Below are 14,615 nucleotides of genomic sequence, written 5' to 3'. Positions count from 1 at the left end.
GGCAGACCCCGACACCCTCACACAGGGACTGTCCCTCCCTGTGCTGTGCTGAGGGACACCAGGGCAGACCCCGACACCCTCACACAGGGACTGTCCCTGTGCTGTGCTGAGGGACACCAGGACAGACCCCGACACCCTCACACAGGGACTGTCCCTCCATGTGCTGAGGGACACCAGGGCAGACCCCGACACCCTCACACAGGGACTGTCCCTCCCTGTGCTGAGGGACACCAGGGCAGACCCCGACACCCTCACACAGGGACTGTCCCTGTGCTGTGCTGAGGGACACCAGGGCAGACCCCGACACCCTCACACAGGGACTGTCCCTCCCTGTGCTGAGGGACACCAGGGCAGACCCCGACACCCTCACACAGGGACTGTCCCTGTGCTGTGCTGAGGGACACCAGGGCAGACCCCGACACCCTCACACAGGGACTGTCCCTGTGCTGTGCTGGGAGGTGCTCTGTGGTACCCCAGATGGAACAGCACCTCAAACAGCTTCAGCTCCCTGCACCCAGCATGAGGGCAATGAAACACACTGTAATGCCCTTTATATTTTAAATTTTCTGAACACTGAAGAATAAACTTGAAGAGATTACAGAGCACTGCACAAAGGTCGCTGCCTCTCTTCAACTACACATGTAATCTGTTTCATTTAAGCAACAACTGCCATTGCCTGACAAAATGCTTACCCTCCCTACAGTCAGAGCTGCCACGGGTAATACCTGAACATGCCCAAGCCATCCTGGAGGCCCGGGGGGCCCAGAACTTACGGTTGCAGCGTTTCTGCACGAAGCGCAGCTTGCAGGCGGTTCTGTACGTGGAGAGCCGGATGACATCGAAGTTCTGTGCTCCTGGGGACAGAGACAGGGGGGGTTTATTTCCTCTGCAACATTCAGCTCATTGAGAACAGCACAAGTGTCTCCTCACAGGCATCACCACATCCAGCACACAAGGGAGGGGATTGTGCCCCTCTGCCCCCTCAGGGCAGACCCCAAACCCTGCAGAGCTGCCCCAGCCCTGGGCAACAACAGCACAAGGATGTGGAGCTGCTGCAGCCAGGCCAGAGGAGGCCCCGGAGATGCTGCAGGGCTGGAGCCCCTTTGGAGCCAGGCTGGGAGAGCTGGGGGGTCACCTGGAGAAGAGAAGGCTCCAGGGACACCTGAGAGCCCCTGGCAGGGCCTGAAGGGGCTCCAGGAGAGCTGGAGAGGGACTGGGGACAAGGGAGGGAGGGACAGGACACAGGGAATGGCTTCCCACTGCCAGAGGGCAGGGAGAGATGGGATATTGGGAAGGAATTGCTGGCTGGGAGGGTGGGTACAGGGAGCCCACAGAAGCTGTGGCTGCCCCATCCCAACACTTGTTCCAGGCCAGGTTGGATGCCAAGTTCTCCTCTTTGCTCACAGGAGCAATTTGCATGTTGACCAACAACAGAAGGTCTCTGCAAGCACCAATTTTATACACCTGCATCTCTTCTAGATATGAAACTCACCTGGAAAGGAAAATTGGTGTGTGACTTCAAAGGGAAATACTCCACCACAGGACAGATGGAGCTTGACAAACAGTTAACTGTGTTGGGGTGGGGGTTAGGCTGGACATTGGGAAAAGTGTGGTGGGCACTGCCCAGGCTCCCCAGGGCAGTGGGCACAGCCCCAAGGCTGCCAGAGCTCCAGGAGGGTTTGGACAACACTCTCAGGGACAGGGGGGAATTGTTGGGGTGTCTGTGCAGGGCCAGGGGTTGGACTGATGATTCCTGTGGGTCTCTCCCAGTCCAGGACATTCCATGGTTCTGGGAGCTTGGGTTTCTCACAGGGATGTGCTGAAGAGCCTCACACAGACAGGCCATGAGGAACATCCACACACCAGCCCTGAACTGGTAATGAACAGCAAGAACCAGCTGCACAGACAGCCTGGATGGAGAGAACCAGAACTCTGAATATTCCAACAATTCAGCCAAGGTAAAAGTCAGCAGGCAGAATTCTGTACTAAATGATCACAAGGTGAGAACAACCCGTGGAAGTGATGAGATAAAAGTGATACCCTGAGGCACCAGGCAAAGCCTCCAGTGGGGATGTGCCACTGGGCTGTACAAAGTTGTGAGGAGATTTCCCTCAGGATACCAGGCTGGACAACAGGAGGAATTTCTTCATGGAAAGGATTGAATTTTGATGTCCCTTCCCTCCCAAATCATTCCATGATTCCATGATAAAAATGCTACCCTGGAATTCCTTCAACAAAACAATATCAGTATCTGGTTTGAATAAAGATCTCCCCCAGTCTGTATCTGGAATTAAGGCCATGATGGCCCAATCCAGGAACTCCCCTCAGCCCTGTGTTCCCACAGGACAGCAGAACAAGGGGATGTCATTCAAACACACAGTATTTTAACAATCTCAGCCCCTATTCCAGAGAATGATCCTGTACAAACCAACCCCCAAACTGTTTCTCTCCTGAGTCACACCAGCATTGCAGGGCCATTTTTAATTATTTTTAAGGCAAAGGTGCTTTATCTGTTGTCATTATTTGCTTTAATAGTTGTTCACAAACTTCAGATATTGCCACAGATGAGAAATGTGAATGTTCCTTAAAAAAGGAGCTTCCCAAAACCTCAGAACAAATGACCCTCCAGGGAGGTGTGACCCCCTTCTGCATTCTCCTCCTGAGCAGCCCCAGGAGCACTTTGGCTCCTTTTCCCTGGGGGAGGAAACATCTCCTGGAACAAGATGTGAAGGATCTGGTAGAGCTGCCACAGCAAAGCTCTTGGTAAAGAATAAACGACATTGGGCCTTCCAATCTCCTACTTACTCATCTCCATGAACAGCTGCCTCTTCTCTGCCATGGTCCTCCTCCTCTTCCCACTCTCCTCAATCATCCTGGAGACAAAAATGGCAAACACTGTTTGTGTCAGAACTGCTCTTACAAGAGCAACTTGCTGCCAACAACATGGATTTATCCCTCAACAGAAACTGCCTGACCCCATGTGGTGCCTGAAAAGACCAGTAGAAAGACAGACATCCCTCCATAATTCTCATACTCACAACACACACCCCCTTCAGGCTCATTAATGCCTTCTAAGGAGGGGGAAATATTAATTCTGAACATTTTAATTGCTCATCCTAAGTTGGAAAAACTCAGAGCAGCATTAAAATACATACAGAAATATCACATAAGGAACTGTGTTCAGAGGGGTTTTGTTTGGCAAACACAGAGCAAGTCAGGCCTCCCGGGGGGCAGCAGGGCCAGAAAGGTGATTTTGGATGTTGGGGGGGCTCAGGAGGGGGAGGCACATCCTGTTCCTCTCCCTGGCAGAGGTCAGTGACCCCCCTCCCTCTTCCCTGCAGGATCCCAGAATGGCTGAGGCTGGAAAGGAGCCCAGGATTTGTGGGGATGTTGGGGCTGGGGGCTCCTCTTTAAATAAAACCTGTACAAATTCATCTATCTTTGAAACCCAGTGCCTGAGGTCAAATCACACTTGTCAGGGACATAAAGAACTTATATGGAATTAAGTTGGAAATAAAAAACATGTATTTTGGTGGCACAGGCCTCCCTTTTTCCTAGGAAAGAGATTAAAGAAGTGACAGTGACAGAGGAAGGTGAGAGGGCACAGGGACAATGCAGGACCTCTCAGGGCACTACACAGTCCTAAAAGATGCCAAATTCCATCAACTCCAGTGGAAAACAAAGCAGGCTAATTCAGTTATCAGCATAAAATCTCATTAATAATTTACTTAATTACTACGTTATTCTTTTGTTACAGATTCACCAACTTACAGTTTAAACCTTAAGTTTAAAGGGATGGTTTAAAAACCATTAAATACAGTTTTTAAGTGTCTAAACCCTCAAATTCTTGTCCAGTTGCTCCAAGAGGCACAGAGTTGGTTGGCTCAGCCTCACACGCCAGCAGGGCAGGGACAGCTGAGCCCTGGCACTGCCCAGAGCCTGCCCCTGAATTCCTGCTGAAACCTCCCAGCACTTCAGCTTGAGACCCACCAAAGCCTTTCTCCTTCTTCCTTTTCACACGAGGAAAATAAGCACATGGGGTTACAACCTGCAGGTTATTTTATTTCCTTGCTTTTCCCTACTTTAGAAAACCACAGACTTGGAACCAACGTGCTGCTGTATTTTTATTTCTTTAGAGGGAAAGACCTAACTGGCATTTTTGAAGATATGTAAAAGGCTCTTTTCTTTTTCAGTTTCCTAAAATAAATTAATTTTTTTAATTTAATGAACATATACAGAGTGTCTCAGCCAAGGCTTCTCCCAAGGAACTCACCTGTCCCTCACTGCAGGCAGGAGCAGGAGTTCAACATCCTGGACTCTGGGATGTTTGTCCCTGGGATTCACCTTGTCCAAGCTCCAGGTGCCCCCATTCCCTGCCTCAGACCTCAGAGCTTTTGCAATATTTATTTCCCCATCATATAAAATACCCAAGTCAGTTCGAAGCCCACCAGGCACTGTCCCAGAAATCACCTTTATTCCCAGTGCACCCCTTTAAACTCCACAGCAGGGGGACTTCAGGGACAAACTGGTGTTTGCATCTTTCAAACTGGTTTTAGTAGAGATCATTTTACCAACACATAAGGGAGAACAACACTTGGATCTCCTGGAACACCAGGAAAATAAAAATAACATGAGACCTCCCTGACCCTGGGCTTTGGGCACATGTCCCTCAGCAAACCCTGATGTCCAAGGCCATCTCATCTTTCTGCAAAGCTGGACCCAGTCCCTGGGGATCCTGTCTCACATCCCTGTGCTCTCACAGAAGGTACAGAGTTGTGTTACCAACAGCAAGGAGGTGACACATGTAAAGCCATGATGGCACCATGACATCCATCCCTTTCCCTACAGACACCTCACCACACAATCACCAAACCCCAGATGGGTTTGGTTGGGAAGAGACCTTAAATCTCATCTTGTTCCACCCCTGCCATGGGCAGAGACACCTCCCACCATCCCAGGCTGCTCCAAGCCCCTCCAGCCTGGCCTGGGACACTCCCAGGGCTGGGGCAGCCACAGCCCCTCTGGGTATCCTGGCATGGAGAGGCCCCTGCAGGGGCCAGGATGGCAGAGCAAAAGGTCTGAGCTTTTCCCTGGGTGAGCAGCTCCTCAGTCCTGGACCTGCTCATCAAAGAAATCAAATGTGCTGTTCAGATTCATGTGCTGACCTGGCTGCTCCTTTCCTGCTCCTCTCTGTGAGGGAGGAAAACACCTCAGAAATGGCTTTTCTGGGCCAAGGGTGCACATTCTAAACACAGAGTGGAGAGAGAACCACAGAACAGAAGCTCAGAGGCCTTTGGGCTGGAAAAGCTCTGAGTCCATCCAGTCCAACCATCCCCAGCACTGCCAAGGCCACCACTGACCCATGTCCCCAAGTGCCACATCCACAGGGCTGGAAAATCCTCCCAGGGATGGGGATGGGCAGTTGTGCCAGGGCTGGGCAGCCCTTTCCAGGAAGGAATTGCTCCCAGTGTCCCACCTGACCCTCCCTTTTGGCAGCCCGAGGCTGTTTCCCCTCATCCTGTCACTTGTTCCCCAGAAGGGCCCAACTCCCACATCACTGGGCAGGTATTGGGAAAGGTTGTATCAAATCTATCACACTAATTGACAAACCTGTTTTAATTCCTGAACAATGAGGTACAGGAAGATCCCTGGGGGTTGAGGCTGAAGAGGAAAGATGGAAAGTCTTTCTCAAGCTCAAAAGAGGAATGAACCAAACCCACAGAACTATGTTTAGGATGCAATTACAGAGCTCATGTCACGACACAGGGAGGGGAAACAGCAGCTTGTGCTGCACTGCTTGGGTTGGGTTGTTTGGAGGGAGGGGGAATGAGTTTGAGGCTTTGGGGGGGATTTTTTGGGTGGCTTTTGTTTGTTTGTTTGGCTGGTGGTGCCCTGTTGTTTGTTAAACATTCCTGGCACAAAGCAGGAGAGAAATGCCAAGAAACACACACAGGCTGGGCCCACTGTGGAGCTGAGAATTCTCGGGACAGCAGCTCCCATTCCATGGGCACATGTGGGCAAAACCCACCCAAACACAGACCCACGGAATCACTGCATGGTCTGGGAGGGAAGGGACCATAAACTCATCCCATTCCACCCCCTGCCATGGCAGGGACACCTCCCACCAGCCCAGGCTGCTCCAAGCCCTGTCCAGGGACACTCCCAGGGCTGGGGATTCAGCTGCTCTGAAATACATGATGAAAAGCCACGTCCAACTTAAAGCACACAAATATATAAAACCTTAGAAAACTGCAGGTGATTGTGCTTGATGTAAAGCTCAAAAATTCTGCCATTTCCCTTTATCCACTCACCTTGTCCCCCTTTCAACAGGTACAACACTTGTATTGCCTCAGGAGCAACCTCTGACACAGGTAATAGAAAGGCTGATCATAAATTCCACACCAATAAATTTGGAGAATCCCACACTCAGCCACCACCTAAAATATCTGCAATGGCACCACAGACTTAAATTTTTTTCTTATTTCTCTGGTTTGAATTTTTTTTCTTTCCTTGTTTATATTCCACTCTTCTGGTCCAGGGTTCTCCCTTTTCCTTACCTTTGAATTCTCCCTCCCACCCCAACACAGGCAGGTGTAACATATACATATATATATAAATATATATAAATATACAGACACACACACCCCTGGCTGCAGGAAAACCCACATAAATGCAGAGAAAGCCCTGCTGGCTGTTTGCCCTTGTCCTCTCCAACAGGTTCAGCCAGTGCTGCCTCTGCCCCACGTTCCTGCAGTTCCCCCACCCAGGGGCTCCCTCCCAGGTTCCAGGACAATCTACAGGACCTTCCTCACCAGGTTCCAGGCCAACCTACAGGACCTTCCTCACCAGGTTCCAGGCCAACCTACAGGACCTTCCTCACCAGGTTCCAGGACAACCTACAGGACCTTCCTCACCAGGTTCCAGGCCAATACTACAGGACCTTCCTCACCAGGTTCCAGGCCAATACTACAGGACCTTCCTCACCAGGTTCCAGGACAATCTACAGGACCTTCCTCACCAGGTTCCAGGCCAACCTACAGGACCTTCCTCACCAGGTTCCAGGACAACCTACAGGACCTTCCTCACCAGGTTCCAGGACAACCTACAGGACCTTCCTCACCAGGTTCCAGGCCAATACTACAGGACCTTCCTCACCAGGTTCCAGGCCAATACTACAGGACCTTTCTTACCAGGTTTCGCTCTTCTTGGAGCTCATCAGCTGTAGGTAACGGCCCAAGGCAGCAGCTTGTCCTGCAGGGAGGGGATTCAGCTCAGCCTCTCCATCCTTGCCCCAACCACACCCCAGAGAGCCACAGCCCTTCCCCAGCTGCTCCTACTTTGACCTTCCCCTCCTTTAGACACTCTGCCATTTGGGGTCCATACCTGCAATCCAGGTGCTTCCTCGCTGCTCCTGGATGACTCCAATTCAGTCATTAAACCACTTAATCAGCCAAAGATTTTTTTTTCTTAAAATCACTTTTGTTTTATTTTATTTTCTCCTTTAAGACACACTCCAGAGGGGACTCTGACCTTTAGGATTTGATAACCATCTCCACACACTGCTTTGCACTCAGACTCAGCCCCATCAGCCAAAGAGAACAACAGTGGGGAAAAAAGTTAATTTACAAATTATTAAATCTGAGTTTGTTCAATTCTTGATGTTGCACTTCACAAGGAGAAATAATATTTAGCTGCAATTTTGAAAACTTTCCAACTGTCCCAGAACAGAGAAATCCCAGCCCTGAAGAACCCACAGGGCAGACAGAGGTGACAGTGACAGTGGCACTGGAGGGTCCAGCCTCCTGCCCAAGGGGTTATTTTAAGTACCCAGCACTCCACATTCCCTTCCAGTCCCCAGGGAGTCGCTCAGCCTCGGGCCCAGGAGATCTGCAGGCTCTGGAGGACAACACTGTGTGTTTAAAGAGAGTTTTGCACAGTCCCATCTGTTCTCCAGCAAACCCCAGAGAGGGTGCAGGGAATTCAGGACACAAAGTGCCTGCAACATGAACACGCTTTTCTTGAATAACCAGAGTCAAACACTCTTATCTCACTGTATTGCCCCAAAGCCTGAGGAGTAAATGGGTTTTTACAACCTGCCTGTTGGTTTAGAGGCTGAAGTTCATGACTGTATATGGGATCATAGAATGATAGAATGGATTGGGTTGGAAAAGCCCTCCGAGATCATCAAGTCCAACCCTTGGTCCAACTCCAGTCCCTTTACCAGATCATGGCACTCAGTGCCATGGCCAAGCTCAGCTGAAAAACCTCCAGGGATGGGGAATCCACCCCCTCTCTGGGCAGCCCATTCCAATCCCTGAGCACTCTCTCTGCAAAGAATTCCTTCCTGATATCCAACCTAAACCTCCCCTGGCAGAGCTTGAGCCCATCGTGCCCCCTTGTCCTATTGCTGAGTGCCTGGGAGAAGAGACCAACCCCCAGCTGGCCAGAACTTCCCTTCAGGCAGTTCCAGACAGTGCTGAGGTCACCTCTGAGCCTCCTCTTCTCCAGGCTGAACACCCCCAGCTCCCTCAGCCTCTCCCCACAGCACTTGTGCTCCACTCCCTTCTCCAGCCTCGTTGCTCTTCTCACTTGGGTTGGAAGAGACCTCTGAGATCATCAACCCTTGATCCAACCCCACTGGGATCACTCTGGCACTCTGTGCCCTGGGCTGGTGATCCCAGTGGGGTTGGATCAAGACATGTTGGATTCTCTGTCCCTGGAGGTGTTTCAGAGGACACTCAGTGCCACATCCAGTCCCTTCTCCAGCCTCGTTGCTCTTCTCAGTTGGGTTGGAAGAGACCTCTGAGATCATCAAGTCCAACCCTTGATCCAACCCCACTGTGATCACCAGCCCAGGGCACATCCATCCCATCCATCCATCCCTCCATCCATCCACACTCCAAGGATCTGACCAACTGCAGACACAAACAAAGCTTTTTTCTTTCTTTAAGGCAGGACAAACAAAGTAAGCCAGAAGTAAAACTCTAACTGGTGACACTGGCCATTGCTCCTGTAAAACTGGGAGTGTTTACCCCTTGGCTTTGCCACTTTCTGTATTAAAAAATAAATTGAGTGCCTGAGCTCCCAACCTGTTTGTTTTATGCCACAACACCCACTTCATTCCCCCAGCTCTTAAATCACAGAATCAGGAAGGTTGGAAAAGACCTCCACGATCAGCAAGTCCATCCTTTGACCTGAACAAACTTAAAACTGCACTGATAAAGACTGAGAAAGACCTCACTCCTGGAGTCAGTCAGTAACTACCTGGAATTATTAGGATTTTAAGGGTTTTGTAACCACAGTGCATCTAAACACCCAATCTTTTTAAAATGTAGTGATGAATTGGCACCTGCCATCATAATTCCACTTGTTCCCAAAGAGACACACCCAGCCAAATAAAATTCCCCAAGAGACATCACATTAGAAGGTCTCCCACCTTTTCTTTCAGATCTAGGCTGCCTAAGAGTCTTCACTGGCATAAGTCTTTTAATAAACACTAAACTAAACAGAGACAACAAAAGCATGATTTCTTCTCCCTGGTACCAAAGGGAAAACAATTAATTAATAAAAATATTATGAATTCAGACCCTTATCAGCTGAATCATCTTATCTGGATCCATCTTTAAGCTCCCCAGAGCTCACCCAAGGCAGCCTGGGCAGCCAGGCTGAGTGTGGAACTCCCAGTGGTTGATGCCCCAGCCCATCCCAAGCCACTGCTTGGGACTTCAAAACTTGATTTTCTCCCTCCTCAGAAGCTGCCACAGAGTGCACAACATGCAGGAAGTAACACCTGACACGGCTGCAAAGGGCTGTGGTCACCACTCCCAGCACCACCTGTGCTGCTGAGGGGGAAATGAAGCCTTTCTCATACAGCAAAAGCCTTTTTGTTGTACTATGGCTCTTCCTAAATCCTCAGTCCCATCCACCACTTCTTAAAAGGTGTGTTACTGTTGAACCAGCTCAGTTCTCTCACAGCCCAGAGGCCTGACTGCATCAGCTGCACCACAGCAACAGGGAAAGGAATCTGCTGTTCTAAAGAACCCACAGCCTGGCAAAGCAGCTGCTCCAAACCCCAGAGAGTTGGGGCACCACTGGCACAGCTTCTGCACTTCTCAGAACCACCAGGGAACAACGAGGGGGGCCCAGGGCACTCACAGGAGGGCCCAGAGGTGCCCCCTTCATGTGGGATCCTGGAGAGAGCAGGAGCAAACCCTGGCAGTGAGCCCTGGACTGGGGAGCTGCTCCCTGGGCACTGCCCAGGCCCAGCAGCAAACTGGGGATGTACCAAAGCACAGAACAAGACAAGAATCCTGTGTGTGATAACAGGAACAAGGAGACACCCAAACAGCACTTAACAGCACAACAGGGTCAAGGAAAAAGACACCTCTGGAGCAGCATCCTGGGCAGATGGAAGCACAGCAAGGATTTAGGGGTCAAAGCAAAACTGGAAATGAAACTTCTGACTTTTTGAACCACTGGTTCAGGCACATGGGATGGTTTGTCACTGGGCAGCCACACCAGACAGAGCAAAGAATGATCAAGGGTTTGGGTGGGAATGGACCTTAAAGCTCATCCCATCCCACCCCTGCCATGGGCAGGGACACCTCCCACTATCCCAGGTCTCTCCAAGCCCTGTCCAACCTGGCCTTGGACACTCCCAGGGCTGGGGCAGCCACAGCTGCTCTGCCCAACCTGTGCCAGCATCAGCCCCAGAGTCAGTTTCAGGACTCAGAGCAAGAAAAGAAACTGAAAGTAGAGAGCACTTTAAGGGGCAGGAGCACACAGCAGTGACCAAGCCCCAGGAACTCCCATTCTGCCCCACCTGCAGTTTCCAAGGATCTCTGTGTGACCTGCCCATTCCCTGGGGCTCCTCAATCCCCCCTGGAAGGGGCAGCTCTGCACTGGGCTCACCCCACTGAGCTTCTCCCCAGTCTCCATGACAATACGTGGCTTAGATGGGATACTGGGAAGGGATTCCTGGCTGGGAGGGTGGGCAGGCCCTGGCACAGGTTGGGCAGAGCAGCTGTGGCTGCCCCAGCCCTGGGAGTGTCCCAGGCCAGGCTGGACAGGGCTTGGAGCAGCCTGGGATAGGGGAAGGTGTCCCTGCCCATGGCACAGCAGGGAATTAAATGTTCATTAAAGACCCTTCCCACCCAAACCATTCCACAATTCACCTTCCCCAGCCAAGGGATGTGTTGCACAACCAAATCCCCTGGGAATTTTAAGCAGAGAATTGTATCTCACAGAGAATATTTTCACATGTCCAGGACAAGACATAAAATACAGAAATTGCTGTTTCAGGCCACAAGGCTGTCGAAAATGAAACATTTCAGTATCAGTCCTGGGAGTGTAGGAAAGAGGAAACAGAAAACAGCTTTTAAGGTCAATCCCACAGGGAGTCCCAAAGATCACGGTACCTGATTCACACTGAGAAGTCTCTCAGGGCAACTCCCACTTTTCTTGGCTCTGTTCCTGCTCCAAACATTTAAACAACCTAAAAAGATGAGGGAAAAGGACATTGAGCTTTTTTCCTCCAAGAAAGCAGCAGTTTCCATCAGAAAAATACCCCCCTTATTTCACAGCCACAACACGGTGCTGCCTTAGCCCTGGCTGCGTGTCCCGTTAATTCGGGAGCGATGGAGGCGCAACATTCCGTGTCTCCCGTTAATTCCAGGCACTGGAGCAGCACGTCCGTGTCTCCCGTTAATACCAAAGCAATGGAGCTGAACCTCCGTGTCTCCCGTTCGTTCCCGGCACTGCAGCAGCCCCTCCGTGTCTCCCGTTCGTTCCCGGCACTGCAGCAGCCCCTCCGTGTCTCCCGTTCCTTCCCGGCACTGCAGCAGCCCCTCCGTGTCTCCCGTTCCTTCCCGGCACTGCAGCAGCCCCTCCGTGTCTCCCGTTCCTTCCCGGCACTGCAGCAGCCCCTCCGCGCGCCCCCGCAGCGGTTCTGGGCAGAGCGAGCCCCGGTCCGGCCCAGCCCCGGGTGCCCGCACAGCCCGGCCCGGTGCCCGCCGGGGCTCCCCCCGCGCCCCCGGCCCAGGCCCGGCCCCCTCTGGCGCTTCCCCCGCGCCCGGCCCCGGTCCCGGTCCCGGCCCCGGCCCCGGTCCCGGTCCCGCCCCCGCACCTGCGGCCGCAGCGCTCGGAGGCCCCGCCGGGTCCCGCGCGGTGCCGGCGGCTCCGGGCCCGGTCGTGCCGCCTCAGCCAATCACGACCCGGCCCCGCGGGCGGCGCGCGGCCCTCCGCCAATCCGCGTCCGCCGAGCCCCGCCCGCCGGCGCCCCACAGCCAATCAACGCCCAGCGCCGCGCGCCGCGGTCCCGCCTCCGCCCCGGCGCGCTCGGGGATCGCCCCGCGGGGCGGAGAGAACGCGCAGGCGCAGCGAGAGCGGCTGAGGGCGCGGCCCCGCCCCTCCGGCTCCAGCCAATCACGGCCCGGCCCCGCCCCCGGCCCGCCCTGAGGGCCCCGCGGAGCGGCGAGAGCGGCACCGACAGCTCGGGGCGGAGAGACCCGGAACGGAACGGAACGGACCCCTCGGGGCGGAGAGACCCGGAACGGAACCGAACCGAACCGAACCGAACCCTCGGGGCGGAGAGACCCGGAACGGAACGGAACCGACCCCTGGGGGCGGAGAGACCCGGAACGGAACGGAACCGACCCCTGGGGGCGGAGAGACCCGGAACGGAACGGAACCGAACCGACCCCTCGGGGCGGAGAGACCCGGAACGGAACGGAACGGAACCGACCCCTCGGGGCGGAGAGACCCGGAACGGAACCGAACCGAACCCTCGGGGCTGAGAGACCCGGAACGGAACGGAACGGAACGGAACCGACCCCTGGGGGCGGAGAGACCCGGAACGGAACGGAACGGAACGGAACCGACCCCTGGGGGCGGAGAGACCCGGAACGGAACGGAACCGACCCCTGGGGGTGGAGAGACCCGGAACGGAACGGAACGGAACCGACCCCTCGGGGCGGAGAGACCCGGAACGGAACGGAACGGAACCGACCCCTGGGGGTGGAGAGACCCGGAACGGAACGGAACGGAACCGACCCCTCGGGGCGGAGAGACCCGGAACGGAACGGAACGGAACCGACCCCTCGGGGCGGAGAGACCCGGAACGGAACGGAACGGAACGGAACCGACCCCTCGGGGCGGAGAGACCCGGAACGGAACGGAACGGAACCGAACCCTCGGGGCGGAGAGACCCGACCCGGAACGGAACGGAACGGAACCGACCCCTCGGGGCGGAGAGACGGAGCCCGGCCCGGCCCGGAACGGAACCGGCCCCGCGGAGCTGGGGCTGCCCCAGGCAGGGCTCGGTGGCTTTGGCCCCGCAGCTCCCGCAGCGCCGCTGCAGATCCGAGGCCCGAGCCCTCCTGCAGAGCTGCCAAAGGAGCGCTCGGGCCGAGCCCTTTGCGGCTCTGCTGATAAAGCAGCTGCGGGCACCGGCCTGGCCTCTGTGTCCTGTCCGGGCAGGGCAGCCCCAGCCGTGTCAAAGACAGGAAAGACAGAGAAGACAAAATGTCTCTCTGGCTGGATGAATTTTGCAGGGAACTGACAGAGGTGATCAACTTGCCCAGAAGTGACCTGAAGGGCCTCGAGCACCAGGAGATCACAGACATCGAGTTCCTGAGAAATGCCATGGCAGAAGCACTGGATGCCACGAGGGACGGGCTCAGGAAAGAATTTGCTGAGGCTGATCTGAGCTTGTTTGAAAGGCAGCCTCACACCATCCTGGCGGAGCAGTTCTCGGGCTGCTGGGAGCAGTGTCCCTTCTGTGGGGCTGTCTGCACAAACACCATGCAGGGACACGATGGAGACCATCAGCCTGTCCTGCATCGCCCACAGGCTGTGAATGGTTGGACGTGGCTCTACACAAACCACATGACAATCGACATTTGTTCCAGCCTTGTTGCCAGTAACCGTAGATTCGTCATTGATTCTTGGAGAAAGAAAAGTGTCCCCACATTCAGGTATATTGTGAGTCTCATCATTTTTGATGACAAAACAATCCCCTACAAGAGATACCGGGATGCAGGACATCCTTATTCCACTTGGAAGATTCTTCCTGATCCATCCAGACAAGCCTACTGGAAATGGTTCGTGTGTCGCTTCAGCACAGAGCTGGAAACTTTGTACCGTGGGAAATTTTGGGGCAGAGGAGAAATCCCTGGTGCCTGGTGGAGAATTCCCAAGCAGGAAGCACTTGCTGAGCTGGACAAGCCTTAGGCCACGCTGATGGGAAGGGAGAACCCGAAAGGCTTTGCAGTTTAGGAGCACAGAGCACAAGGCTGTGCACAAGATGCTGTAGCAATGCTTGTGCTCTCAGCCACATGAGGACAGTGGGGTGGAACTGCTCCCAGGCTTGGGTGGAATAAGGCGCGTTACTGCGGCCATGGCTCAGAAACTCCCTCGCTCCACCATGAACCAGAACCCTCCTCCCTTCCTGCCACGGACGTTTCCCTCTGCTTTGTCCTCCAGCAAAAATGCAAACCCTCCCTGCAGTGATCACTGCCCTGGCCCGGGTGGAACCCAGTGCCAGGGGAAGTGCTGCAATCAAGAGCTGCACAGAGAAAATCTCCCTGGAATAGGGGGCAGGGGCTGGATTTGCCACG

The 14,615-nt window shown here is 53.9% G+C and overlaps 1 protein-coding gene across 8 annotated transcripts in view; it reads right to left on the bottom strand.

Annotated features, from left to right (window-relative positions):
- The window catches only part of DTNB (dystrobrevin beta), a 150,040-nt gene extending 137,832 nt beyond the window's left edge, over window positions 1–12,208 (bottom strand). For 3 of the 8 annotated variants that reach the window (XM_071547647.1, XM_071547652.1, XM_071547653.1), the window contains exons 1-3: window positions 7,191–7,539; window positions 2,806–2,873; window positions 774–854 (exon numbers count right to left, since the gene is read on the bottom strand). In XM_071547647.1, the coding sequence (XP_071403748.1) occupies window positions 774–854; window positions 2,806–2,873; window positions 7,191–7,216 (175 nt within the window). In that variant the 5' untranslated portion in view covers window positions 7,217–7,539. Of the gene's footprint in view, window positions 1–773; window positions 855–2,805; window positions 2,874–4,273; window positions 4,827–7,190; window positions 7,541–11,417; window positions 11,495–12,124 lie in introns of those variants that run through there. The other 5 variants (XM_071547648.1, XM_071547649.1, XM_071547650.1 and 2 more) reach the window with 4 other exon arrangements.
- Window positions 12,209–14,615: the final 2,407 nt, after the last annotated feature.

Source organism: Pithys albifrons, chromosome 2 (genome assembly GCF_047495875.1).
Source record: "Pithys albifrons albifrons isolate INPA30051 chromosome 2, PitAlb_v1, whole genome shotgun sequence".
Lineage (NCBI taxonomy): Eukaryota > Metazoa > Chordata > Aves > Passeriformes > Thamnophilidae > Pithys > Pithys albifrons.
This window is presented reverse-complemented; position numbering and strand designations above follow the sequence as displayed.